Genomic DNA, 27,715 nt, shown 5'->3' on the forward strand with positions numbered 1-27,715 from the left:
CCTTACTGCGATCTTCCGCGAACCTGTCCACGATGTGGTCAAAATCCTCCTGAACGCTGGACTACGTCTCAAGACAAACTTCTAGGCATCTTCCACATGAATACCCATGAGAGCTTTCAAGTATGTAACAGAACACCCATTCTGGACCGAATAGACGAGCCAAATCAGCGACTACTGATCGAGCTGATAAGCGCCACACGGACATTGACTCACGCAGGCAACTATTTGAATGTAAATGAGTATAGCCATGGCAGTAGTCATGCTGCGTTGTGCATACGCCACGCCTTGAGCAACAGTAAGTAGTCAATACTTTTTCGTGTCTCACCTGGCCTCCGAGGGGGCGGATGTTCCCTCGTTCAACTCCAAAATCTGCAGCATCGGGAAAATCTCGGGCTATTTCCTAACTTTATCTCTATTCAAACGTCACTCTTGGCATTCAGGCAAACTCGGGATTATTCATCACAAGTTTTTGCACCAAAAAGGAAAGCGTGGAGATGGCTCCTCGTGTGCGATTCGAGACGGAACCGTTGCTGAGAGTGGTCTCCCCCATACCATACGAGGATGATATTACGAGCAGTGCCGCACAGAGCACAGGAGTGCAAAGGGAACTCCCTATTGGAGAAGAGGAGTCGACCAACAGTCATGGCTTCCTCTTCAAATTCTCAGCTACTTTGCTCTCCTTCTTCGTGATGGGGCTAATCATCTCGACACCCGGCGTCATTCTTCCGCACCTCGAGGCGTACTTTCACCTCAACGACATCCAAGCTTCCCTGATCTTCCTTGCGGGTCCTGTTGGATATCTCGTCGGAGCACGGCTCAATGCTCCGATCCACCGACGTCTGGGCCAGAGAGGCATTGCAACCATCGCGCCAATTTGTCAGATCATCTTCACAGGGACGGTCGCGACGTTTCACCGCCCAGAGATGGGTGGATTCCAGCTGTTCCTGCTGACGACGGCGATTGGCCAGGTCGGCACTGGACTTCTTGACGGCTCATGGTGCGCCTGGGCGGGCGGCCTAGGAGGGCACAGGACCAACACCGTTCAAGGCCTTCTTCACGGGAGTTTCTCTCTCGGTGCTGGACTGGGACCTTTCCTGGCCGGGACCATGTTCTCTGTCGCGAAAACGCCATGGTGGTCCTGGTACTACGTCCTTCTCGGGGCCGTCGTGTGCCAGGGCCTCGTCCTGTGTTTGGCTTTCCGCCTCGAGGACAGCACGCGATACCACAACGACCTCGACCAGCCTCTGGAACCGGCGCGACCAAAGGGCATCTTCCGATACCCCGTGCTGTGGACGTGTGCAGCCTACTTTCTCGCCTACGTCGGCACAGAGGGAGCCATCTCAGGATGGATCGTGACCTTCATGCTCCGCGCCCGCGCCGCATCCACCTTCCTCGCCAGCCTCTCTTCCTCGTGCTTCTGGATCGGCATGTCAGCCGGCCGCCTCCTCCTGGGCACCGTGACGGACCAGCTCGGCGTGCGCAGCGCCACCGCCGGCTACCTGCTGCTCGCCGTCCTCGCTCAGATCCTCCTGGCGGTTGTGAACTCGGCTCCCGTCTCGGTGGCAGCCGTCGCCGCCGTTGGCTTCTTTCTCGGCCCCATCTTTCCGTCAGGAATCGTCATGGTGGCCCGCCTGCTCCCCAAGGAGCTGCACGTGGCGGCCGTCTCGTTTGTCTGCTCAGTGGGACAAGTTGGGGCGGCGGTGCTGCCGTTTGCGCTGGGGTCACTTGCCCAGTGGCTTGGGATTCGGGTCTTTCAGGTGTTTATCCTGGCGATGCTCATGGCGGCGTTGCTTCTCTGGTGGATGTTCCCGGATGTTGACCGACGTTCCAAGGCCGTGCGTGGCTGCGATCATGTTGGCTCGAGGGATGAAACATCGTCTCATTGATTCCCCCCACCCCTCTCCTCCATTCTTGGGATGGGAACGTATAATGAAAGCATTGTTTTTGTTTTGATAAGGGCCTGGGTTTCTGACCGGCAATGTGCGAGATGCGCAGACTCGCAGATCAGCCAGTACTTGCTGCTGTTGTATTATGTCGCACAGAGGCGGTGTACTGTTTGTATTTCCTCTGTTAAAACCCGAGCCAGAATATAGAGTTACGTAGCTACAGAGGGGAAAAGGAACAAGGGGGGAAAAAAAGGTTGCAATAATCTGATCTTGTGTTGCGACCCTTTTGATGCAATCAATGTATCCTGCGTCATTTGGCTGAAGTGACTGCTAGGGAAATGGGTTTCAAATTCCAGGCGATGATATCAGCGGTCAATGCCTTTTTGGGTCATATTTTTCCTTCTTCTTCTGTGCTCTGAGAGACAAAGGAGAAAAACCGGGGTAAATAGGCCAAGCTGGCAAATAGTGGTGGTCATCTGCGGACAGCATAAGGAAGAGGTAATTACGCAATGGCATGAATGATCGCCGCTCAAATCGCCCGCAGATCTGAGGTTTCTAACCCGGTCATTGGATCTGTACCATAGCAAAGGCTGGTGGAGGATGAGCGTGTATGTTCTGGATATAATTATGGACCGTGACGTTAGATCTTACAGTACGCACAACAGAATCCTCAAGGCTGCTTGAAAATGTCTCGTCCAAAGCATACATGTAGGTGTGTGTGTGTGTGTGTGTGTACATATGTACTGTCGTGTATACATTTGCCCCCCAACTATAACGAAAGATCGGCATTCAGTCTCTCTGCAAGTTTCAGCAAGACGGCAGGGCGGGAACGGCAACAGGTTCCGAGATGGCGTGGGCACCTACGGTAGATGCAAGTGTCCGTCCCCATAGGGCTGATACTACTAAAACGGCAAGTTACGTGGATTTATACGACATATTGCTAGCTTTCCAACTGCTCAAGTACGTTCCACTCTCTTGATTTTTGACAGCAGTCAACGTCAGAACTAGCTTGGCCTCGGGATTATCCACAACGTTGACTGTAGTTCATCCTAACACGTTTTGGCAGCTGGGCAACTCTTCTTTTTTGTCTGTAAAATCAAAACAGTACAGGATGGAGACGGCGTCAAGACGCTGTATAGTGTCCACGTACATTTTGTGGGTCATATGTTTCAAGTGCCCTTCCAACATGGCCAGTTACTGTACCGTTGTAGGTTTGGGCCCCTCTCGCCTCCTCTCCAAAGACAGCTTCTCCCCTGGCCCATGCAGCACATCTCAGCTTGGCCCCCCTGAAGGTGGGCTGCTTCTCTGGAGAGCTCGGCCAATCTATTGCTACAGCTGCTCAGCTTGGCATTCTTCGATGGTGGAACCTTTTTATTTTGGCGTTTAGAAGGAAGAGTTCAAGATCCGGGTCCTCCGCTGCTGCGACTCAAGAGTTCAGATTCTCTCTTTCTCGCTCTTGTTCATCTGCCGTTAACTTTATAAATTTACAGTACACGCACACACTCACAGACACACACACCATTCTGCGTCGAGAGACTCTTCCAATTTCTTCGGTATTCAAGTTTCATCATCATCAACAAGAGAGAGAGACGAGTTAGACACACCTGCAGCGCCTCACGGAGGTTTTATCTGAACATCTCCACGTCGGAAAGTTTCACCCCTGAACCTAACTAGCAGTGTCTAGTCAATCACCTGTGCGGCCCACGCCACTAAGGATTGCCTATCAATACCCTCAGACATCTTCCTCTGTTTTTGCTTCATTTTGTCAGCGATAGTAGATTTCAGGAGAACAAGAAGATACATCCTTTCGTTTATTGATTGGGGTTGAGGAGGGAAACCATCGCACGCCGAGATGACCAGCAGAGACGTCTCGTAATTATCAACATTCAAATCCTCCTTCCCTCCCCCTCCGCCCGCCATGAAGAGAGTCAGGATCCAGTCCGCCCATGGCATCCTCATTCCCGGCGGCCTGGCCAACTCCCCAAGGCGCGCCATGTGGAGGTCCCGCCAGCAGACCCTGACGACCTTCGTGGCGGCTCTGGTCCTCTACGGCATCCTGTGCACGACCCGGAATCTCCTTCGCGAGGCGGACATGCTCCCCGAGGTGATGGACGCTGCCACGCCGCCGCCTTTTGTGGTGTACGAAGAGGCCTCGGGAACCGTGGTTTCTGTCTCGACGCACGAGAACTGTCCCGAGTATGGACGGTATGCCGCCCAGCGCCATGGGCCGTTTACGGGGGGCCGGTATGATCTGCCGTATCAGAGACCGGCGGACGCGTGCAGGAAGGTGGTGATTCCTGAGGTCGAGGCGGTGATTGTCGAGATGAACAAGACCATCAAGGATCCGGATCTATTCAGGCTGTTTGAGAACTGTTTTCCGAACACGCTGGATACGTCTGTCACCTGGACGGGAGTCTCGAACACAAATGTGAACGAAGAGGTGCGTGATGAGAGAAAAACAAGCAAAGACAAAGAGGCACCTACATTGTGCTCGATAATGCATGTGCTGTGACTTCTGGGTATGACTGACTCTCTTCTCTCTTCTCTCTTTGCAGTTGACCTTCATCACGACGGGCGATATTCACGCCATGTGGCTTCGGGACTCGGCCAACCAGCTCCAAAGCTACGTGAGCCTGCTCAAACCACCCCAGCCGCCACAACACTCCTCCAAAGATACCACCACCACCACCAACAACAGGCCGTCCTCCTCTTCCTCTTCCTCCTCAAGGCTCGCCTCCCTCTTCCGCGGCGCCATCAACCTCCAGGCCCGCTACATCCTCGCCTCGCCCCACTGCAACGCCTTTCAACCGCCCGCTGAGGCCGGGATGGCCCCTGGTAATGACGGCAACAAGCATGACCTCGTGTGGCCGCCGTACAGGCACGATGTGGTCTTTGAGTGCAAATACGAGCTGGACAGCCTGGCTGCGTTCCTGCAGCTGAGCTGGGACTACTTCAGCCGGACCAAAGACACGCGGTTCTTTGTCGAGGCGAGCAAATCCGGGTTCACCACCAGAACAACAAAAGGAGGAAGGAGAAAGGGCGGCGGAAGGAGGAGGAGCAGTAAGGGTGGAGCGGATGGATGGATGGATGCCGTGATTACGATTCTGGACACGGTCGAGGAGATGCGCATGCCGACGTACAGCCAGGACGGAAAGGTGCCGGACAGCCCGTACCGTTTCGAGAGGACCTCTTCGGTACCGACTGAGACATTGGCCAACCGTGGGAACGGGAGCCCTGTCAAGGGCGGGACGGGTCTGATCCGGAGCGGGTTCAGGCCTAGCGATGATGCCACCACGTATCAGTTCTTGATCCCGGCCAACATGATGCTCGTCAAGTATCTCGAGCAGTGTGCAGAGATCATGGCCAAGGTTGAGAAAGAGGAGGATCGCCTGGCTACTGTTGCTGCTGCTGCGGCGGCAGAGAGTCAGGGATACCAAGGTGTGCTGACTGCTGAAGAGGAGGAGGAGGAGGAAGGTGACGGCGATGACAGCAGCGAGAACAACGACGAGAATGTGACGGAGAGGATGCGTCGTATTGCAAAAGAAATCCGAAAAGGGATTGAGAAGCACGGCAAGATTGTCCATCCGGATTTTGGCGAGATCCTCGCTTATGAGGTTGATGGTTTTGCATCGAGCAGCGTTATGGTATGTGAGACAGTCCAACCCAAAGTTCTCAACATGTTTTCTTGGAATTATCTTGGCTAACAACGTAAATTCATTTTCATCTGCTACCAGGACGACGCCAACCTCCCATCTCTTCTCTCTTCCCCCTTGACAGGTTACATCACCCGCACCGACCCAATCTACCGCGCCACCCGCAAGTTCATCCTCTCCAACGCCAACCCTTACTATGACCACGGCCCTGTCATCAACGGCACAGGCGGCCCACACATCGGGCCCGGCATGGTATGGCCCATGTCCCTGGTCGTCGGCATCATGACGACCGATGACGACGAGGAAATCAAGGATATGCTGTCCCAGATCCTGTCCTCCACCGCCGGGCTGGGTCTGATCCACGAGAGCGTCAACGTGCACAACCAAGGGATGTGGACGCGGAGCTGGTTCTCGTGGGCGAACGGGCTCTTTGGCCAGATGATTCTTGACCTGAAGGAGAGGAAGCCACACATCCTTAAGACCAGTTTTCAGGGCGACAAGTCGAAATGAAGACGGCATGAAAGTAGAAACGTGGGAGCCTCTCACGAATTCTATTGAATTGTTCTCGAAAGAACAAGGAAACAGGGTATCAAAAAATGAAGAAGGAAAAAACACCAGAAGAACGAAACGCGAAACCAGCCGACAGATTCATCCTCTTCACCAGATCAGAACAGCCCTGCTGTTCCCTTTTCTGTCTCTTAACTGGCGCCCTGAGGAGTACTCTCCTTCCTGGCCCACCACCACCCCAATCTGGGCGCTCTTATCACGCCGAACAGCTACCGCTCTCAATAGTCTGCGGCGGCGCGATCGTCGCCCCATTATTCGTGCCGACAACCGTCAGCTTGACGCCGTTGATGCCCGTGAATGCGCAGTTGCCCGCGCCGACCTGCGTGATGGCGTCGACTGAGATCGGGTTGGCTAATACGTATTCAAAGCGCGAAAACGTCAGCAGGGGGCTTTCCCTTTTCTTCCCTCTTCTTCTTCTTCCTTTCTCCTTCCTTTCCCCCGAAGTGGGGTTTGATGTGTTAGAAACGTACGGATCTGGAATGTACTCCCGTCGAGAGGAGCATTCACTGTGAATGAGGCGCCCGCGCCCTGGAAGGTCAGCTGCGTTGTGGTGCCTGCTGTGGTTGTTGTATTGGATGTTTGGCGGTGCTCGAGGGTCGGCGCGGCTATTGTGAGGCCGGCGAAAGAGAGCATGAGTGCTAGTAAGAATCCCATCTTTGGGAATATCCAGACAGGAGTGGAAAGAAAAAGGAAGAAAGGTGTATATCGTAGATTGGAGTTGACGTAGAGAGTCAAGCCACGAAGTAATGATGTTTTTCTCGTGGATTCAGAGTCAAAGCCGTGAATAAATAATTACCTAGCGACTTCAGAGGGTCAACAAAAGTCAGAGAGAGGTACATATAGAAAAGCAATATGAAGCAAGCTCTTTGATGGCCTCCGTACGGCAAGTAGACACCCGGTGTAAACTTTTTGTTTCCTGTCTCATCCATCGTGAGGCGTGGCGGTGTCCCCTGTGTCGATCGGGCATGAAACTCGGGCCTTCGCCAGTTCCCGAGTAGCTTCAAACCATGAAGGAGAGGCCTTTCCCATATTGAATACTCGCGTAGTTCAGAGTTTCCCCCTCCCCTATTTCAAGGAGGTGTTAAGGGGTGCTCGAGAACATTCAAATCTTGAGCAACCATGCGAAACCTTGCTACCAAGATCATGGTCCGGGAGGTACACCGGCGTCACTACCAGTCAACGAGCCCACGCGAGATGCAATAAATTTAACGGTGCCCTCACCAAGAGATTACTATTTGTATCATTTAACTCATTCTATTTCATCAACCGGATGACTCTGACAAGGTTTGAGGAGGAAGACTCGGCCACGGAGTTGAAAAACTTGTGATGTAGATAGAGTCACTGGCCCATTCCCCCATGCTCCTCCGAACCTGTCAGGTCCAAACCGCGGCTTATCATCATCTATGCCACCCACACCGGCCGCAACGGGATCATTCTAACTTTCAGCTCAGATCGAAGCCAGCCCCAGAGCTGACTGCATACAACAGCTTCTCCCTCAACAGCTGCGCCGAGTCATACGTCGGCAACTTCAGCAAGTTCACGCACGTGCTGGCGCTCGGGAGCCGCGTGGTATCCCTACCGCCGTCGCGAATGCTGAAACGTGGGCTCAACTGGCTGAATCCAAGCAGAGGCGCACGTGGAGTCGACGTCACGTACTTGAGCACGTCACGGCGCTGCGAGTCTTCCAGGCTCTGCATGACCTCCCAGAACATCTGAATGGTGGGATGCTCCAGACCCTCATCGCCTGGGTCGTACAGGCCCGAGTAGACTGTGTTGCGCCGAAGGTCTTCAATGTCGATGTCGGTCGAGTCGCCACCCACAAGCCGCTGCAGCTCAGATTGGTTGAACATGCTGAGCCAGGCGGGTTCAATGATGGTGCCGAGCCCGGTCAGAAACGCGCGGGTCACCGCGAATGGCTGCGCGACCAGGCGGTGACGAACAACGTAGTTGATATAGAGCAGCTTGTTCTCATTTGTGACGGCGATTTGGTCACCGTTGGGCAAGAGCTGGCGTGTAGCAATCCGCATGGGCTCGTTCGGTAGGGAGACCTGATCCTCGATAGTGAAGTCGAGGCCCAGCTCCGAGACGTCTCCTGGATAGTTCTTGAGCCTCATCATACCGTTGTAGAGTTCTTCGTCGAACTCCCTCAGGTCGTTAATGTTGGCTCGGTAGCTTGCATCTGATGCGGCCGCCGCCCACTTGAGCAAGAAGAAACCAGCAAAAACAACGTCGATGAGGATACCCTCGTAGAGGCACTTGCCAATGATCCGCCCAAGAAACTCGTATTGCGCGAGTATGTCCAAGACATCCTCCCTCCAAGCTTCTGAATCGGGCTTTATGCCGGCCTCTCTGAGTTTCTCCTGGCGCTGATCCAGGGCGCAGGGATTAGGATACAATGCGCTCTTGCTGTTAGCAATGAAGAGGCTGAAGTCGTCGGTAAAGGCCTCCTTGGTGACACTTGTCAGGAACTCCTTTGTCACGCCGCCACCGTCGATGCCGGCCTCTGGAATGTCGAATTGATCAACGAATGTGATCTGGATTGGCTCTTTGAGCCCATCTTGTAGCTGGTAGAATTGCGCAAACGCATCTTCAAAGACCTTGCCTCGGCGGACCTTGGCATGGTGCCTCTCCAGCCTGTCTCTGGCTCTGTGGGGATCAAGAAACTCATGTAGGACTTGCATCCGCCATTGATCTGCTTCCAGCATGCCATTTCTCCGCCTTGTCTTGTCCACAATAACAAGCTTGCGGAAGACTTTGACCCTGACATCAAACGGTATGATGAAGGGCATGTTGCGGAGTATTTCGAGTTTTGGCCCAACAGCAGCAAGCAACCTTTTACGCTGCTCCTTCTTGTGCGCCTCCCTGAGTCTCTCAATACGGAGGGCTTGTGATGTGTAGCCTGTTGGCAGCCGCCCAAAGCTGTCCTGGTTGTCTTCATCTTCGTCTTCGTCTTCGTCCATGTCCACCTCATCCCCATCAAGCCCCTCTTTGCGCAGTTGACGCTGTCTCTCAACTTCCATGACAACGTTGTCCATGAAATTCTGCATGTCAAACCTAGAGGTCATCAACCAATGCTCTCTGGGTAGGAATTGCCGGCGGGAGTCACGCTCATAGACCATGCGCATGGCTGTCGTGATTGTGCTTCTAAATGTATCAAAGTCAACGCCAGAAATGACATTGTACGCGCCCTGTGTCTTCCGTTTCTGCGGTGTGTCCTGTGCGGATGGACTGAAAAGTTCGTCCACAGTAGTGTTTGATGTAGCAAACTGCATGAGCCTTTCTCCATGTTCTTGAAGCTCGTTTTCATTATAATACAATGTGAAAGCGAGGTTCCTCAGGAATAGTGATAATCCTTTCAGCTCAGTGAGGGTCAGCATGCATTGCCGCAGTCTTGACGTCGACCCTGTGTGAAATCCTGCAGAGGTCCAAGGATAGGCAAAGTCCTCGTCATCAGTGAGCCTGAGAACAAAAACGTATAGTTCGAGGAAGAGCAGTATTGCCCGCCATTCGCGATCCCACAGTGAATCATCTCTGACCACGCTCGACTGTTTGGAGTTTTGACGCTTGAGCAATGCTAGGGTGTCCCCCTGCTCATCGGACCGTATGAGCGTGAAGATGTTGGTCTCTACCATTGCCTCCCAGAAGAATTTGACCGAGTTTGAATGGCCCGACTCCAAGGGCACACTGGCCATGTAAAGCTTCATGCGAATATCATCCCCAAGGGCCGGAAAACATCTGATCAAAGTGAGAATGTAGGCTGCTAGAAGACTACCCTGGTTGTGCTCCTCTAGCGATGAGCCTGCAAAGTTCCTGGGAATTGTTAGTAACAACATGCGCCGTTGACAATTCTGGCTGATGATTCGACTTACGCGGTGAACTTCTCTAGGATGTTGGAAATCTCATCTCGCTCGACCAGGGATCCGATAGCCTTTTCTATGAAAGGTGGGAGTCGCTTCTTCGATTCCGTGGATGTATTTGCTGCTGCTGTTGTGGATGGGGTTGCTGATGGCGGGCTGACGTGGTGCCGCTTCAACTCCAGATGCAGACCGGAGAGCTGGATGTACATCGCGTTCAAGTAGGAGGAACCGAAAGACATATCCCGCTTCCCGTTACCCAGTGCGATGAAGTGTGCAAGAAGCCACAGCCGGGCGTTGGGCGTCTGGGAGGATGCCAGCCCTGTTATATAGGCCTCGACAATAGCTGCCGAGACTTTTTCCACGTCGATGCTCTGTGCCAATGCAGCAACATTTGCCTCAAACAGCCGAAGATCTGGCTGGGTCAAGAAGCTTAGTACAAATGCTGTGGAAGCACGCAAGCTGGAATCCTTTGACAATGGGATCAGAATCGCTTCTTCCAACAGCGCAAGACTTGCTGCGTCCCTAGATTTCCCATTACGGCAATACGATCCAACAACACTGTAGAGAGCATCCAAATTGTCTTGTACAGCCTCATGATTTGACTGCCAGATCGATATCAGTGGGATCAGCAATGAGCGCGGTAACTCGTCGTTGCTTGACCTATCATTCTGTCAGCTATGCGAATCGACATTTAAACCTTGTATTTGGGGCCCAAAACCATAGGTATAGAGATACCTTCTCAAGAGTGCAAGCAATTGTGATGTCAGCCGTCTTATTTGAGATGGTCGTGCCGCCGCAAGTGCGGAGCAGCCAGAGTCCGCCAGATCCGTAGCGAATCGCTCCAGCCTTGCCTGGTCCTCCGATCGTGAGGGATCAAGAGATGTCACAACCGCAGATAGAGCTTGTGAAGACCTGGTAGCAGGATCAGAGAAGGAGTTGCCCTCGTAGAGCTTGTCGAGCCACTGGCGTTGCTCGTCTCTCAAGTTCCTCCTAACCCTATGCCCTCGCCATGTACGCTGGATTGATTCGACAGCCCTGATCTTTGCTCTCTCTTGCTGACGCTGACGGCGCTCGGCCTGTGCGTCGGCGACTGTCTTGGAGGCATTCGAGGAGGACGAGGGTGTCCAGGTCGTGGCAGCGAAGGGGTTCAGGTTCCTCTGGCCGCTCATATTGACATTTCGGGGCCGCCGAGAGTTTCCGGAGAAGGTTGGGAAGGACATTGTGGCGGCGGAGGAGGCTGGTCCTCACGGCCAGCACATCGAGGGTTGTGGTCGCTCGAGGGATGTCAGGAACGTCGGAAGCTTTGGGAGAGTGCGTCTGAACAGAAGCGAGATTTCTTGGTGTTGCAGTCGGAAGAGGATTGTGTAAGGTTAAAAAAAGGGTCTGTACAAAAGAGAAAATAAAGCTGCCCTGCTGATGTGCTGGCAAGTGAGCAAGTGATAAGTGATGGAGCAAGTGGTTACTTGACGTCGGCTGAGGCGACCAACCTAGCAGCAACCTCCACTGGACAAGTTTAGCGACTATCGATACCAGGTGCTTACTGTGTACTGTACCTTCTGGAAAGTTCAGCCTCCCGGTGGTCGTTTTAGTCAGCGTGGTGGTACAGAAGGCAGGTACCCACAAGCCGCTGTGGCCCTTCACTTCCAGGGGCTTTACCCTCTGAAGGAAGGCGACGTACTACCATGTAACCCCGCCTTCTGCCCCTCCAAACCGAGCTCGGCTATGATAAACGATAAGAACTCCGCTAGTGGGGCTCTTAAGTGACACGCATGCGCATCCTGAGTGTGCGGGAGGGAACGATCAATTAAACTCTTACCGTTTATCTGAATCAGCCTGCTTTGCTACATAACCTTGTGTGTATGACACCCTCAATAAGGCTGTCGTTGCCAATGCCCCATACCAGGTAAAAGCAGTTATTGCCATCGATGTCATGTCAGGCTTTTGATCGTGACCTATGTTGTGAGTCCTTAGTTGATCTTGCCGTGATGTCTGAGTTAGACTACTCTCTTGCCACCTAATGATCGTTGCTCCTGTTCTTAGCCAACATCCATCTAAAATTGAAGGGACAACCGGGGATTAGAAAGACGGTGATAGGGTTTGTACGTGCATGCTACAGCAAATCGCAGGCCTTTGACAAGAAAGATATATGGACACGCAATCGCTCTATCTTCCTTCCACTGCCAAGGATTATTGACAGGAAAATATAGATCAAGAGTTTTACTAGAGACAACCATTTCCCTTTATATTCTCCAGCCAAGATTCCTTGATTCTAGCTCCTTTAGTGACATGCCATAGTGTTCAGACTGGCACGGATCCACCCTGTGACCCTGACGCGGTTAAGTACTTGGGTACCCGCTAGCTAGTGCAGAATCGCGGCTGCTAGGAATTTGCAGCGCAGAAAAAAAACTTCAGTGGAAGGAAAAAAGATCAAATGGGCCGCTGTCGTCCTTCCTCCTCTTTTTCCTCCCTCCCAACAACAACAACGAACTTATCCCCAAGACATCACCCACCCTTAAGGTTCGTGCGAGCTTCAGATTCCCAGCGTACGATTTTAATCGTACATGAGTCCTGTTCTCGCCAACTTTTTTCATCAGAAAAACCACACAAAAAAAATTTGAAAATCCAGCGCAAAAAAAAAACCCACCAGGTTCAGTCCTTGGAAAGTCATCACCAATTCTAACCTACAAAAATCACGACAACAAACTCCAACCCTCCACCCTCACCCTTCCATCATCATCAAGTCCAGAGCACACAGTTCCTGTTGTCTTGTTTCCCGTCTTTGATCATCCAGCATCAATCAGGACCCACCGAATCCGAATCCGAAAGGTTCTCGAATCAAACGGTTTCCTTTGACCCCGCTGGTTTGCTTTGTTGCCTTGACAGTCACAAGCAAACTTCCACTCAGGTCATCTCCAGTCACCCATAGTTCGTCGCTCACCGCACGAACTCTACTAGAAACTCAGTTTCTCAGGTGTGTTCTCTCGTTCGACTTCCTAACCCCACAGACTTCCCCGGCATCCACCATCGTTCAGCCCATCAAACAGACACCTTGCGCTGTTGCGACTATTCCCCCCCCCCCCTTCCCCCTTTACCACAACGATCAGGCAGCCTTACCTTCGCCCTCTACTACATCGTGGATTGCCCTTGGCAACATCCTGCTGACCATCTCGTCTCGTGCGCGTCGCCTGCAGTGTCGCAAAGCGCATCTGAATTTATCGCAATGGCCGCTCCCGTTCCCGCTGGCGCTGTTGATCAGCTCGCTGCTGACCTCGGCAACACCAACCTCAACGGCTCTGACAAGGCCCCTGGCAACATCAACACGTCTGTAGCTCCCAGCGAGTTCACTGGTGACGAGTCTGGTCCCACTCCCAGCTCTGCTGCCCCGAACCATGCCTCGTCTGCCTCCCTCTACGTTGGCGAGCTTGAGTCCTCCGTCACCGAGGCCATGCTCTTCGAGCTGTTCTCCCAGATTGGCCCCGTCGCCTCGATCCGTGTCTGCCGTGATGCCGTCACCCGTCGTTCTCTTGGATATGCCTACGTCAACTACAATACCACCAGCGACGGCGAGAAGGCTCTTGAGGAGCTCAACTACACCATCATCAAGGGCCATCCCTGCCGTATCATGTGGTCTCAGCGTGACCCCGCCCTGCGCAAGACCGGTGCTGGCAATGTGTTCATCAAGAACCTCGACGTCGCCATCGACAACAAGGCTCTTCACGACACCTTCGCCGCCTTCGGCAACATCCTCAGCTGCAAGGTCGCCCAGGACGAGAACGGCAACTCGAAGGGCTACGGCTTCGTCCACTACGAGACCGATGAGGCTGCATCGCAGGCCATCAAGCACGTAAACGGTATGCTTCTGAACGAGAAGAAGGTCTATGTCGGCCACCACATCCCGAAGAAGGACCGTCAGAGCAAGTTCGAGGAGATGAAGGCCAACTTCACCAATGTCTACGTGAAGAACATCAACCCTGATACTTCTGATGAGGAGTTCCGTGAGCTGTTCGTCAAGTATGGCGACATCACTTCCGCCTCTCTGGCTCGCGACCAGGAGAGCGGCAAGAACCGTGGCTTTGGTTTCGTCAACTTCATCTCTCACGAGGCTGCTGCCAAGGCTGTTGAGGAGCTCAACGGCAACGACTTCAAGGGTCAGGATCTCTACGTTGGTCGTGCTCAGAAGAAGCATGAGCGCGAGGAGGAGCTGCGCAGGTCTTACGAGGCCGCCCGCCAGGAGAAGGCCAACAAGTACCAGGGCGTCAACCTGTACGTGAAGAACCTGTCGGACGATGTCGACGACGAGAAGCTGCGCACCATGTTCGCCGAGTACGGCCCCATCACATCCGCCAAGGTGATGCGTGACACCTTTGTCGAGGGTGAAGAGTCTGAGGAGAAGGACAAGGAGAACACGAAGGAGGTCGAGGAGCCTTCGGGCTCTGGTGAGGAGAGTGGTGATCAGAAGACCGAGAAGAAGGGTGAGAAGAAGTTCGGCAAGAGCAAGGGCTTCGGCTTCGTCTGCTTCAGCAACCCAGATGATGCCACCAAGGCTGTTGCCGACATGAACCAGCGCATGATCAACGGCAAGCCTCTCTACGTCGCCCTCGCGCAGCGGAAGGATGTCCGGAAGTCACAGCTTGAGGCTAGCATCCAGGCCCGGAATCAGCTCCGCATGCAGCAGGCTGCCGCTGGCATGCCCGGCGTGCCTGGTCAGTTCATGCAACCTCCCGTCTTCTATGGCCAGCAGCCTGGATTCCCCGGCGCTGGTGGTCGCGGTGGCATGCCTTACCTCGGTGGCGGCATGCCCATGCCTGGCGGGCAGGCAGGCCGCCAGGGTCAGTTCCCCAACGCCTACCCAGCCCAGGCTGGCGGCCGCGGTGGCATGCCACCTCAGATGCCGCCCAACATGTACATGCCTGGACAGTTCCCACCAAACGCTTATAGCCAGCCCAACAACCCTCAGTTCATCGCCGCTCTGCAGCAGGTCCAGCACCAAGCTGCAGCCATTGCTGGTGGCCGTGGCCAACCTGGCCGTGGCCCTGTGCAGGGCATGGCAGGTATCCCTGGAGGAAACATGTCAGGTGAGTTTAAAAAAAAGAATCTTACCACCGCCCCCCCCCCCCCCCCGGGGCCCAATGTGCCTATGTTATCTTCCCGCCTGCTAACATCGTTGAAGGCGGTATGCCTGGTCGTGGCAACATGGGCAACCGTTTCCCTGGAGGTCCTGGAGGACGAGGTGGCCCATCTCCTCAGATGGGTGCTCCATCAGACTTGAGTGCTAGTGCCCTGCTCCAGAACCAGTTGGCCGGTGCCCCACCACCAGCCCAGAAGCAGCTGCTTGGCGAGGCTATCTTCCCCAAGATTCAAGCGTTGCAGCCTGAACTGGCGGGTAAGATCACTGGTATGCTCTTGGAGATGGACAACCAAGAGCTCGTCAACCTGTAAGTTCCCTTTGTTTGATGCTCTGGTCTCAAGATACAAGCACTGACATCTGCATAGCATCGACGACGACAATGCTCTGCGCGCCAAGGTGGACGAGGCCATGACCGTCTACGACGAGTACGTTAAGAACCAGGGTGGCGAGGAGGGCGAGAAGAAGGAGGACAAGGCCGAGGCCAAGGCCTAGGGGGCCGACGCCCGCTTCGTCTAGAAGCTGCGATTGCGAAACCTTCAGCACGATATCAATTACCCGGCCTTCCCAACTATTCCATCTTCTCTGCTCCGGTCTACGACATCTTACTTTGCAGTTCTGGTGAAGGAACGTCGGTATTTTTTAATGTGGTATCTCTCGCGCCCTCCTGGAGGTGTCGCTTTTCCATCATTCTTCGTGAACCTTTATCGGTCTACCGCTCTATTGCGTTCACAGAATGTTACGCGGCCTGTTGTTCCACCTGGTTCTAGCAGCCTATGCTTGTACCATGTACTCTTACATATGTTTTGTTCTTTCCCTTTATCTCTCTCTCTCTCTCTCTCTCTTTCCTTTCTCACTTGCACGAGGGAAGGTCTGTTTTGCGGAGTGGACCAACGACTCCTGCGAGTTGGGCCACGCACATGACTTTGATCAACTGGTGCGGTCCTCAGCTAGGGTTCAGGCGTTATAGGGTTTACCGGATCAAGGCTGCTCGCTCTCGGCCACGTTTGACTTGACATTTGGTGGCAGAGCTCAAAATACCCCCGTCGTTGTGGCTCAGCCCATGGTGCTGGAGCCTGGGACGATCCACCGTCCGTTCATCAGGGAAAGGAAGAGAATGACACGAAAATGGATCTTGCCTTTTGGTGCGGCAAATTATGATGTTATTAGGATGACATTGCTAGGTTGCTGAATAGACCCGGAAAAGTTCTTGATACATTAAAACATGGTCGGTCGATGCTGAATACGCTTGACAGGATGTGATCTCTGGTGCCTTGAACGAAATAGCTGATATATGGGTCAGGACAAAGACCTGGAATGCAAGGTACTAAATGAGCGAATGCAAAAACTGACAAGCTTGCAGAGCAAAACACCTATATACGCCTGCCCCTCCCAATGCCCTCATTGTTATGCCGAAAACGCTCTCAGGAGCCACGATGCCATGCGCCTTGAAACCACATACGAGACATGACCGTCCAAGTTCATTCGTAGTCTTACTGTCGCCAAATGCCGTTCGTTGCCCATTGGTGAGAGAAAGGTTCTGTAAGTGCCTGTCGTCCGTCTCAAATGCCCAAACCCAACCTCCCAAGCGATCCCCACTGCGCTACGCCGTCGCGCCTAGCGTGCGCCGTGCGAGTCTAAAGTAAACCGGTGGTTGTTCAGCCCAAGAAAGTCGATGGAACGAAAATCTGGTAGAATAAGAACTTTGGAATCTTACCAGAATGCCTGATCCTGATCTATTGCGGACCCAGAGTGAAAGAAAGGAGCAGGGGAAAAAAAAGGGAGAACAAAAGAACACAAAGGGTTGAGCCAGCCAGCGAGCCGAAAGGTGTAGAGGATTGTCGCCAGCCTTGCCCATGAAGGGAGAAGCAAAGTCAACCTCGTGGGAAAAAGAGGGGGGTTTACGATTGCCAATCGGCCTCGCTCGCTCCCTCGCTCGCACCCCTCTGCGTTGACCTAATGTCTGTGTCTTGTCGACTTTAAGGGCTATCAATCAGCCCCTGCCTGTCCTTGCGGCCAGAACCGCTGCCGGTCCCGACCAGCATTTCCATCATCCTAGTCTTCTGGCGGCTGCGCATGCCCTCGAGGTGCAGCCTGACATCCTCGAGCCCGCGGATCTGCTCGTCCATGGAGAGGGTGGTGCTGTTGACGGAGCGGGCGAGCGGGGAGACCAGCCTCTGGCGCAGGGTCTCGAGGCTGGCCTTGAGGGCGAGGAGCTTGTGGTTGTGCTCGACGAGCATGCCCCTGGTGCGCAGGGTGGTGCCGCGGACGTCCTGCAGGATGAGGCGGTTGCGCTCGTACTTCATGAGCTCGCTGATCTTTGTGCCCAGGAGGCGGACCCAGAGGGAGCTGAGCTGGTCGGCGTACATCTCGTCCTGGGCGTTGGCCTCCTCGACCACGGTCTCGGCCAGCACGAGGAACTGCTGGTCCACGGCCTCGAAAAGGGAGAACGGGGTCAGGGACTGCTGCAGCTCGTTGTCGATGGCGCGCTCGACCACGTCCATGAGGCGGTCAAAGGCGCGCTGCAGGGCCCGCTGGGTGCGCTGGGGGCCCGACATGCCGAAGATGCTGATCACGATGGCGCCGAGGCGGGTCGGGTGGCCGGTCGGGGTCTCGAGGATGCCGGCGGAGGCTAGGCGGCTGTGGAGGTTGTCGTAGGCGAAGGCCAGGGGCGCCGGGGGCGTGCTGGAGACGCGAGACAGCTCGCGGCGGGCCAGGTGCATGGCCATGAGGATGCTTGTTGACGGTGTGGTCAGCCTCGGACAAGAAAACAAGATCAAAGGGAAGAATAAGAGAAAGAGAGAGAGAGAGGAAAGAAGCGTCAAGTACCCATCAATATCTCCATCCACCTGTGCAAAAAACTTGATCAACTCGATAGGCAGCGCAGTAAAGCTCTCGCTCAGCTCGTTCAGCGCCTTGGAGATGAGCGGCGCGCTCGGGAGGTTGCTCCAGCGCACCGTCTCGCCCAGATCCCAGACGGCGATGCCGTTGTCGCGCAGGTCGGTGACCTGAGCAAAGTTGTTCTCCGAGTAGTAGATGAGCGGCTCGAAGCCCGCGGCGAGGTTGGCGACGGTGATCAGGTCTGGCACGGGTTTCTCGTCCAGGGGTTCAAACAGCACGCGCGCCGCGGCGAGCGACATGAAGGCGACAAACACCGACAGGAGCAGCGACGTCCAGCTCTTGGTGGCTTTTCGGTAGATGTTGCGCACGGGATTGATAATGACTGCCTCGACAGGGGTCGTTGCACGCTGCTGAGCCTCAGCAGCACGCGAGGCAGCGCGCGAGGCAAAGCGGATATCTGCTTGGAAGCCAAAAGTTTCACCACGTCAGCCTGGTGCTACGATGAAGAAAGGTGTGTGGAGGGGAAGAGAGAGAGAGAGAGAGAGACAGAGGGAGACAGAGGGAGACATACAGTTCTCGGAATCATTTTTCAGCGGCAGGGCAGCGAGCATTGCCTTCATCTCCTCCATGGATGGTTCCTCGCTCTTGATTCGCACATCCATGCCCATGTCGTCGTCATCGTCTTCATCATGATTATAGACACCAAATCCTCTGCTGGCAGACCTCGAGCGCAGCCTGTTGTAGTAGTACCCTGGTTCGAGGCTGCGCTCCCTAACAGGGCTCATGCTGCCGGTAGGCAGACGCGTACGGATCGCTGCGGCCAGCGTATCTTCGTCGTCGTCGTCGTCGTCGTCGTCGTCGTCCAGCTTCACCTCGTCACCGCAGCCGTAGAACCCGTCGTCGGCACGATCATACCCGGGGCTCAACAAGTCTCGGCCTCTGTAGCCCGAGCCCGAGGGCGGAAGTCCGCCATACCCCAGCAGATCATCGCCCATCCGCCAGAACCCGCTCGACCGGTCCCCGTTTCCGAGCCGCCTCCACGCCGGCGGGCTGTAGCCACCACCACCACCACCCCCACCGCTGCCGGCGTTGCTGGAGCCTGCTGCTGAGCTTGCCATGTCGCTGATGCTGGCCGTCGTCTCGAGGTCGCTCCTCCTCAGGAACCCGCTGTGCGCCGAGGGGTAGCCGAAGGGGCCGCGTGTCGGTGACCTGGTCCGGCGCGACGACGGGTCCAGCTCGAAAACCAAGTCTTGCAGCGAGGCGTCGAGGTGATCCAGTGGGTCCAGCGCCATCTGCTGCTCCCTCCCTGCGCTGGTGACGGCTGCTTCTGCTTCTGCTGTTGTTGTCGTCGTCGTTGTCTCTGTCGGCGCGCCCTGGTGGAAGAAGAAGAACTGCCTTTTCTCTCCTGGCCTTGTCATCTGGCTGATTCTTGTTGATGCCTCTCGTGGCGCGCAGTGTGATGCGCCGGCTTCTTTTTGGAGCCGAGGTCAGATCTAGGCGGCGATGGTCGTCGTCAAGAGTTGCCTGGGGAAGGCCTTCGATCAGAGGCGGATGGTCGCGCAGCTCGATTGGGTCGGGACGTCGAAGGCGATCCCAAGAGGCGAGGTCGTTCAGGTAGGCTGCGAAGCGATTGGCCCTCCTGACCTGGTGGTGGTGGGGTTCGTCGTCGTATTCGTTGTCGTCGCTGTCGTCGTCGTCGAGGAATTCGTATCCGCGGCGACGATATCTCCTTCTGGTCGTGGTGATGGTGGCAGTGGTCGCGGCAGGTGCTGGTCTCCCACTGAAAAGAGGGCGCAAGGGTGGAAGGTACAGGGCAAGGAAGACGAGGAATAAGGTGAATGCTGCGAGGAAGGTGCTCGGGGCGATCGAGATACTCAACAGGCTCACGTTATTGTTGACAGTCAGAAGAGACTGCATGGAGGAGAGGAGTCGGTTGGACGAAAAGACGTAATCAGTGAGAACAAAGCAGTGGTTTTCTTCTCCTTCTCAAGTGTAGACTCGGAAGGGTGAATGTGCAATTGCCAATTTCAATAAGTTGTGGTAACAAGTTAGGGTTCGAATTCATGATGCGAATGGTTACAAACGAAGAGGAAGACGAGTGCGCGCGCATCAGCAGCAGCAGCGCTCTTAAGATACCAACAACGAAGCGACCTGTTCTACGCCCTGGATCTACAGGCGATCGTGGCTCACTCCCTCTTCGGAGCTTTAGGAAGAAACGAACGGAGCTTTCAGGTAGTAGATAATAGGGTCAATCGATTGGCTGGCGAATGGTAGTGATGGTGGTTGTGTTGTTTGTTCTTCTCGCGAAAGCGGGATGAGAATCGTGGCTTGGTTTTGGAATTGGACTACGTATTAATGTATGCGCCGCCACCGTCGCAACGAGTCGCTCTATACATGGTATGTGCAGAGAGAGGTGCAAAAGGTACTTTGGAGCAAGCGGGCAAATCCAATACTGATAAAGTGACTCACGCACGCCCGCCTTATTCTAGAAATTGTGGAGTTGAGCGCATGGACGAAACCCATCCGTATATTTACATGAACGACTTCTACGTACGACAAGCAGAGAAAACGCTACAGTAATAGGAGGGCTGGCACGGCACGGCGGCGGAAAAAGAGGACTAGGAGATGCTCCCTTTGGTCGTCCATGGATGAGGAAAAGAAGAGGGGCAACCTTGTCCGACTGTAGTTCCATAGTACTGCAAGTGAACATTGGCACTGTACTGACAATAACAAAACATCAAAACCATCCAATCACCATCATACAAATTTCCGCGCTCCACGGGCTCCACGCGTGTGCATGAGTCTTCTGCCTCTAGCGTGTTATGCTTGGTAGGCATTGGAAGGGGTCTGCCGCGTTATAGATTTGTTTGTTTACAGACGCTACGCGTTTCCCTTCCCTGCAAGTTAGAAGTGGTGGGGTGGAAACCTAGGATTCTTGACTATGTAATAAATGGCAGGCCAGTCAGGTTGGTGGAGGGGGGTGGGCACTTGGGGATTCGGGTCACTTCTGCATGCGTGCTGCAAAGATGACATGTGACGTGAACTGCCACATAGAAGATCTCCTCTTCTGACTACATAGTACCACTATGGTGCATATCGTACCTGTAGTACTATGTGGCACCCGTATGCAAGCACTTTAAATCAATCGGCCCACTCCAGCTTCCTTCATCACGGTACTATAGTACATACGACGTGTGCGTAGTACATAGTATGTAGTAAACACTGTAGCCCTATCTGACCGCTGAGGGGAGCCACCGTGCCCACTCCCATCATCCACCTGGTCACATGTGACAGATCCACCCCAAAACACTGAGAGCGTCGAGGGGGGAGAGAGCGAGAAAGGGGCGGGGGGGTGATCATCATGACCTCATCGTCCTGATTGACAGCATCTCAGAGCGGACAGGCAGGCGGGGAGGAGACTCTCTCAAAGCGTAGCCACAGCTGCTCACTTGCCGGCCTGCCTGTGTACCCATCACCCTGTTCGATGCCCGCATCGTCCACAATAAATGTAGTGTAGTTTAGGTACACCATCGCAGTGATCAGTTTCATCTCTACCTATCGATGAGCATTCATTTGCCAAAAAGGTCACGAGGCTACTCCACTCACCGTGTACAGCAAAGTTAGACCCGATACACATTCTGCCCCCAGAGGAGAACGCCCAGAACTGCCTATTCATCGCCCTTCTACTGTCTTGGTCTGTCTCGTTGAGCCAGCGCGTTGGATCCCACTCCTCAGGTCGAGCAAATACACCCTCGTCGCGGTGCAGAGTGTGTGCCGCCGCGGCGATCCTAACGCCGCCTGGAATCGTGTATGGCCCAAGCTTGGCCGATGGATAAGGCACCTCTCGCGGTTGTGGTCCAGGAATCGGCGCATGGAGTCGCATTGTCTCCATGACGATGGCATGAAGAAGCGGCAGGCTGTCTAATTTCTTGGGGTCAGGGAGTGAGCGATCCCGGCCCTGTTCGACACGCGCAGTGGGCTGGACTGTCAGTAACTCCTCGCGCAGCTGGGCCTGCAGCTCCGGGCGCTGACACATCCGCCAGGTCAGGTAGGTCAAGGTAAGCCCAGCTGTCTCCTGTCCGGCAAGAACGTGATCCCAGAGCTCAGATTGGATGGAGAGGTCACGCTGAAGGATGCTGGTGTGGTACAGGAGCGACTTCTCGCCATTTGCCGCCTCCTCCTTATCGATGCCGTTGATGAGTGCCCTCATCACCACTGCATCGTCGGCAGAGGCCTCATCCTTCGAGGCTCTGGAAGCAGCCGTTAGGTGGTCTGAGGTCTGTTCGCAAAGAAGGGTGTTCCACGCTGCCAGCTCCTTGTTGGCCGCGTCCACCCAGCCGGGGTACAGACTGACCCCAAATCGCTTGCAGAAGGCTGTCAGCCGTGGCAGCTCTTGAGGGAAGAAGCCGTAGTCGTTGCGCGACTTGTACAGCTCCAGCCAGTGCTCACGATAGCCTTTGTTTTGCACAAAGTTTGTGCTCCGAGAGATGCCCCAGATGTAGGCCGAGATGAAATCCATGACCACTGCGAGGAAGAGCGAGTAGACATCGACGCCCTGGTCTGCCAGTGACTTCTCTAGCGTCGGCAGCAGCCTGTCGTGGATGATGATCTCAGCTTGCGCCGCCGCGGCAGGCGATGCCTGGATGTATGACTTCGAGTAGACATTGGATATCATGCGCTTCCTTAGAGAATGATCCTTCGAGGTCCGTGAGGAGAACATGCAAGGCACCCTGCGCCGCAATGGCCAGTGGTCAGTCCCACATAATCCTGATGTGTGGAGGGCGGTGTCCCCATGAGTCACATACCCGTAGTTATCAAAGACTGAGTACCATTGTGTCTTCTCGAAACCTCCCTGGTAAATCGTCCTTACACCATCAAGATCATCCACGCTCACTTCGTTGGGCGCAACCCGAACAAATGGGCCAAGCCTCTTGTGTGCTTCCTCCAGTGTGCCATTTTCTTGCCGCTTGAAACGCTTGTACAGAATCCAGAGGGGCGTTACAGGGGCGGACCAGTGGGCATTTGGGATTCGAGACAGGGGAGAGATAAGAGCAGGATGGATAAAGAAGTGGTAGATGAGAAAGAGCAGAGGGCCAAAGAGGAGTGAAAACTGTGCCCAGGGCCTGTCACTGAGGAAATCCATCGCGGGCTACATCAAAGAGAATACCATAGTGAACAGGTTGGTGGAAGGAGATGCGAAAATGAGTTTTGTACTGTACGTATTGTAGATAAGATCAAGTTGACCGGCATCTTTGGCCGGTCGCAGGTTCCTGCTTCACTAAGGAATCATTGCGGATGGCGTCAAGACCTGGACCCTAAATTATGACACCGCTCTTGCCCGCGTGTCAGAGGGTTAATAGCTGCCCCCACTTTTCTTGGTCAACGGTTGCCTTGAGAAGACTCATCAACGGTGAGAGAGAGAAAAAGAAGTCTTCGTTTTCTATACCAATCTGGGCTCCTACAAATACCTTAGGTATGCTCCCCGTTCTCTAGGCGCTCTGCGGTGGGCTGTGAGCCACTGTACTTGGATATAAACCGTGCTGAAACAACATCTTCCTTTCGGATCTTCCCTTCTCTACAACCGGGCCTCCTCTCCAGTGCCCAATCGCGCGGACAACAAGATGCTCGACACTCTACCTGACGACATCCTTTATATCGTCTTCTCTCATCTAGAATCGGCAAATGCCATTCGAGCTCTGTCTCTCACCAGCAGGCGCCTCAGGAATACCATTCAAGCCAAAGACGAGGGCTGGCGCATCTTCGTCCGCTCTCGCTTCCCATCCATACCTTTGCCGTCGCTCTCCTCCTCTTCGCCTTACACATGGCATCATCTCGCCGACTCCCTGACCTGGCAGGACCGTGCCTGGGCGCGCCGTTCTCTGACCTTCCAAGCCATGTTTCCCAGACCAATACCACGTCAGCGTACCCACAGACTGCGCACTCCGGCTCCTTTCCATCCAGTGCTGGATGCCCGTCTTGATTTTACCACAGGGGAGGAGCTGGTCATATGGGGCGCAGGCGAGGACCTCATCGCGCGCAGGAGACAGGGCAGTTCTGGTGGTCCTTCTGCGTCTTCAGAGGGGACGGTCTGGCACCAGATCGTCGGAGGGGATGTGGGCCACAGGGCCGGACCTGACGACTTCAAGACCATGTCCATTATCGAGGACGTCTGTGACAGGCCAGGTGACGTGGGGTGTCGTAACAGGACGGTACAATGGGCAGTTGACGCTCTTGAGTGCCGGTGCGGGCAGCTTTGGAGAAAGCATCGCAGACTTCCACCCTCGATACCTTGAGGAGAGGCCTGCTAAGTGGAGGCAGGATACGGTCAACTCTGTCGACATCCTCCGCCGCAGGAATCTCATGGCCTCTACTTCCAAGTCTGGCGTCTTTCTCTACCAGCTGCCCGGAGACCCCGGTGCTACTGTTGCGCCGTCGTCTTATCTCGACCTGGCTGCTGAGCACGGGGACGCTTCTCAAGTGACTGTATACCAGGCCAAGTGGATGGGAGAAGAAGAAGGAGTTCTTGCGCTTGGCCTCTCAGGCACGGCTCCTGCATTGAAGTATGCGAGGCTCACCCCGACAGGACTTGCAGATGTCACGGCCGTGAAGACCCCCCTTGTTGAAGACACGTCCAACATTAAGCGCTATGACAGCAAGCTCTGCCACAGGTCCCTGACACCCGTCGATGCGTCGTCGATCGCTGGAGGAAGAGGCGCGAACCTACTTCTCAGTGCCTGGCGCGATGGCATGATACGTCTACAGGACATCCGCACCCCGTCGCCCCTAGACTCTGTGTTTTGCGACAACATTGATCCGCTATCCTCGCCCGACGCACTGCTCCCCTTTGGCACAACTCATTTCGTAGCCGGCTATGGCGGCGGTAGCGGTACCACCGTCAAGATCTTCGACTTCCGCTGGCCGCGGCAGTACCACCACACTACGGCACTACCCTGCGGACCCGAATCGCCGAAACCCAAACCCGGCCAAGCGTTCCTCGCCCCGCCACGCGATGATCCAGGCACATGGGCCTTGGCGTGTGACCATGTCGCCGGGCGTACGTGTCGCTGGCACAAGCTGTCGCGGAGCCTGTTCTACCGGCCGAATGCCAACTTCCTCATCTCCAAGGCTCTGCCTCGCTCGGCTGCATACTCTAGCATCTGGAGCATGGCGCGTGCCTCGCCGCTCTCGCCCAACTTCTACATCGGCGTTGGGGGTGGCATCGTGGAGGCGAGCCTCGCCGTAGCAGCCTCTTCTGAGAAGTTTTCCTCCGGCCTGGAGGTCGACCCGCACTTCGGGCACAGCTCAGCTGTGTCGTGGGGCGGCGGCCCTGGCGGCGGGCCTGACGATGTGATGGGCGCGCAGTACAGGAGGCACGCAGTCGAGGCGTCGCTGATGGAGACGGGCGATGGGCTGTATGATGAGCGGAATGAGAGCATGATCAGGTTTCCACCGGTCCGGCTCCGGGGTGGAACTGGGTATGAGGAGCGGAGAGCATGCGATGGGATGCCGGATAGGCTCTTACGCATTCACCGGCTCGATCCAGCATATCGACTACAAGCTGACTTTTTCGGCAGACCATTTCCATGAAAGAAAAAAAGATATTTATCGCTTTCTCTAGTAAAAGAAAGAGGTCTATATCTGAAAACAAAGGCACCATTAATGCACAGGTGCCCACATGACCGAATTGATGTACAATGTTGTGTCTCTGTTTCCCCCTTCCAATTCTCCCTCCCTTTCTCTCTCTCTCTCTCTCTCTCTCTCTCTCTTCAACTCTAATCTATAACTTACTCGAGGTTGGTGAGACAAGCGTGAGTCTTTCCTTGAGCGCCTCCTCAGCCTCCGTGCTGATCCTCTCCACAAGATCCTTACAGGTCGGAATGTCGTGGATAAGGCCAATAACCTGCCCTGCTGTCCAAACCTATAAATGTGAAAAGGCGGTCAGTATATATACGGCCCAAAGCTTACAGAGAGGATGAACAGGGTCATTTAAGACTAGACTTACGCCGTACTCTGGGTCACCATTAATGAAAACCTGCCGCCCCCTCTGCCCGCTGACAAACGGCGCAATTTCGGCAAACTCGCCCGTCTTGCTCTCCTGCTCGACCTTGAGCGCCTGGTCCGTCACCTTGTTCCTGTACAGGCGGGTGGTGTTCTTCCACCGCCTGAGGACGAGGGCAGTGTCGGTCTCCTGGGCCTTGACGATCTGCTCTTTGATGTTTTTGTGGATGGGGGCCTCGACTGTGCACATGAAGCGCGTGCCCATCTGTGCGGATTGGTCAGGGTTAGCTATGCATGCATAAACGGAACCGTCGGTAGTGAATATACAATGGGGGGAGGGGGGCGTACGTTGATGCCGCAGGCGCCAAGGCACAGTGCAGCAGCCAGTCCTTGGCCGTCGGCGAATCCGCCTGATGCGATAAAGGGTACCTTGAGGGACTGTCTTGCGCGGGAGAGCAGGATGAAGTTTGTAATGTCTGATTCACCGACGTGGCTGTGTGTCATAGAGAAAGTCAGCGGGCGCCGTTCAGTTGATAGGTCCCAGCAGACTCCGCACTCACCCGGCACACTCAAACCCATCGATGCTCAAAAAGTCCACACCAAGCTTGACCGCGCTCTGGGCATGACGGATGGTGGTGCACTTGTGCAGGACAATACAGCCGGCCTTCTTGAGCTTGGAGATGACGGGGCCGGGGCTGTTCCCTGCGGTCTCGACGATGCGGATGCCCTCGTCAATGATGGCCTGCGCGTAGGCGCCATAGTCAGGCGGGTTGAGCGAGGGCAGCAGGGTGATGTTGACCGCGAAGGGGTTCTTGGTGAGGGTCCGGCACTTCTGAATCTCCTTGCGCAGGTCGGCCGGGGTCGGGAAGATGAGGGCTGTGATGATGCCCAGGCCGCCTGCGTTGGAGACGGCGGAGGCGAGCTCGGCGTAGCCGACGTACTACTTGCTGTGTCAGCGATTAACGGCCACCGGGTGGTCTTCTTCGTTTTCCTTCTTCCTTCTTTCTTTTCTGTCATTCGGTTTCTGCCATCTCATGATGCGGAGGGAATTGCATATTGAGCCTTGCTCAAGTGCCCCTTGCGCCTGGTCACATGCCACTCAGTCAAATTCTTCTCCCGGGGACAACGCACCATCATGCCACCCTGCACCACAGGGACTGCGAGAATGGGTCAGCCAGTCAGCCAGATCCTCAAAAGATATCATGGAAAAGATCGTGCTTGGTCTGATGCTCGGTTTTTTCTTTGACTTACCTTTGATACCCAACCGCCGTGTGAGCTCGGTGTTCCACGCCATCTTGTGATGCTATCTGCGGCCCGCGGATCTCAGTTGGATTGAGATATGATCTGAATACTGCTGTGCTACCTGAATCTCCTGAAAGAAAAGAAAATGCAGAATGCTTGAGGTCAGAACACACAAGAGTAATATGAACAAATGCTGGATTTCAGAAGACAGATAATCTCAGATGAGGTCTCGAGGTCTTGTGTGTGTTAGAGCCACAGTAGAAAAGGCGGCCAGAGTCAGCCGAGTCCATGAGCCGAGGTCCAATGTGGAGAACAAGCCACGTCCCGAGGGTCGTCTGGGTACATGGAGTATGTTCCCACTGTTCCCGAATCTGGGGTAGTGGGGCTCCAGTTTTCTGATCAACTGGTTCCTTCACAGCTGACAGTCTTTGCCTTCTTGACTTTCAAGCCAGAACTAGCAGAGTATTTTAGAAAGACTCACAAACTGTCCCAACTGGCATTAGTGCTAGGGCGTGGAGAGCCTCACAATAATTTCGTCACAGGTCA

General features: G+C 54.7%; 9 protein-coding genes across 9 annotated transcripts; 4 read left to right on the forward strand and 5 right to left on the reverse strand.

Annotated features, from left to right (window-relative positions):
• Window positions 1-561: 561 nt before the first annotated feature.
• M406DRAFT_64905 (uncharacterized protein) lies at window positions 562-1,886 on the forward strand (the record flags this gene model as incomplete). The annotated part of the gene is made up of 2 exons (XM_040924904.1): window positions 562-596; window positions 641-1,886. 2 exons carry the CDS (start codon window positions 562-564, stop codon window positions 1,884-1,886), a joined length of 1,281 nt encoding a protein of 426 aa, XP_040772771.1.
• Window positions 1,887-3,993: 2,107 nt separating this feature from the next.
• On the forward strand, window positions 3,994-6,049 carry M406DRAFT_49852 (uncharacterized protein; the record flags this gene model as incomplete). Its single annotated transcript, XM_040924401.1, has 5 exons — window positions 3,994-4,326; window positions 4,442-4,867; window positions 4,952-5,284; window positions 5,408-5,530; window positions 5,621-6,049. 5 exons carry the CDS (start codon window positions 3,994-3,996, stop codon window positions 6,047-6,049), a joined length of 1,644 nt encoding a protein of 547 aa, XP_040772772.1.
• Window positions 6,050-6,154: 105 nt separating this feature from the next.
• Window positions 6,155-6,760, reverse strand: M406DRAFT_353263 (uncharacterized protein; the record flags this gene model as incomplete). The annotated part of the gene is made up of 2 exons (XM_040922751.1): window positions 6,155-6,457; window positions 6,577-6,760. The coding sequence occupies 2 exons, from the start codon at window positions 6,758-6,760 to the stop codon at window positions 6,303-6,305; spliced, it is 339 nt and encodes a 112-aa protein (XP_040772773.1). The 3' UTR covers window positions 6,155-6,302.
• A 788-nt stretch (window positions 6,761-7,548) lies between these two features.
• Window positions 7,549-11,186, reverse strand: M406DRAFT_295495 (uncharacterized protein; the record flags this gene model as incomplete). The annotated part of the gene is made up of 3 exons (XM_040919195.1): window positions 7,549-9,916; window positions 9,976-10,058; window positions 10,653-11,186. The coding sequence occupies 3 exons, from the start codon at window positions 11,181-11,183 to the stop codon at window positions 7,549-7,551; spliced, it is 2,982 nt and encodes a 993-aa protein (XP_040772774.1).
• Window positions 11,187-13,183: 1,997 nt separating this feature from the next.
• Window positions 13,184-15,538, forward strand: M406DRAFT_226732 (polyadenylate binding protein; the record flags this gene model as incomplete). The annotated part of the gene is made up of 3 exons (XM_040915746.1): window positions 13,184-15,038; window positions 15,134-15,398; window positions 15,457-15,538. Coding segments are annotated over 3 exons (2,202 nt in total), but the record flags the coding sequence as incomplete, so codon positions are not given.
• Window positions 15,539-17,109: 1,571 nt separating this feature from the next.
• On the reverse strand, window positions 17,110-18,990 carry M406DRAFT_238285 (uncharacterized protein; the record flags this gene model as incomplete). The annotated part of the gene is made up of 3 exons (XM_040916073.1): window positions 17,110-17,824; window positions 17,918-18,345; window positions 18,631-18,990. Coding segments are annotated over 3 exons (1,503 nt in total), but the record flags the coding sequence as incomplete, so codon positions are not given.
• A 1,950-nt stretch (window positions 18,991-20,940) lies between these two features.
• M406DRAFT_295501 (cytochrome P450) lies at window positions 20,941-23,072 on the reverse strand (the record flags this gene model as incomplete). Its single annotated transcript, XM_040919196.1, has 3 exons — window positions 20,941-21,480; window positions 21,536-22,659; window positions 22,735-23,072. The coding sequence occupies 3 exons, from the start codon at window positions 23,070-23,072 to the stop codon at window positions 21,320-21,322; spliced, it is 1,623 nt and encodes a 540-aa protein (XP_040772777.1). The 3' UTR covers window positions 20,941-21,319.
• A 478-nt stretch (window positions 23,073-23,550) lies between these two features.
• On the forward strand, window positions 23,551-25,537 carry M406DRAFT_295504 (uncharacterized protein; the record flags this gene model as incomplete). The annotated part of the gene is given in 2 exon segments (XM_040919197.1): window positions 23,551-24,096; window positions 24,113-25,537. The coding sequence occupies 2 exon segments, from the start codon at window positions 23,551-23,553 to the stop codon at window positions 25,514-25,516; spliced, it is 1,950 nt and encodes a 649-aa protein (XP_040772778.1). The 3' UTR covers window positions 25,517-25,537.
• Window positions 25,538-25,706: 169 nt separating this feature from the next.
• M406DRAFT_265520 (inosine monophosphate dehydrogenase) lies at window positions 25,707-27,221 on the reverse strand (the record flags this gene model as incomplete). The annotated part of the gene is made up of 6 exons (XM_040917741.1): window positions 25,707-25,847; window positions 25,932-26,192; window positions 26,276-26,420; window positions 26,488-26,867; window positions 27,059-27,084; window positions 27,179-27,221. The coding sequence occupies 6 exons, from the start codon at window positions 27,219-27,221 to the stop codon at window positions 25,707-25,709; spliced, it is 996 nt and encodes a 331-aa protein (XP_040772779.1).
• Window positions 27,222-27,715: the final 494 nt, after the last annotated feature.

The sequence above is a fragment of the Cryphonectria parasitica genome, assembly GCF_011745365.1.
Source record: "Cryphonectria parasitica EP155 unplaced genomic scaffold M406scaffold_8, whole genome shotgun sequence".
Classification (NCBI taxonomy): domain Eukaryota; kingdom Fungi; phylum Ascomycota; class Sordariomycetes; order Diaporthales; family Cryphonectriaceae; genus Cryphonectria; species Cryphonectria parasitica.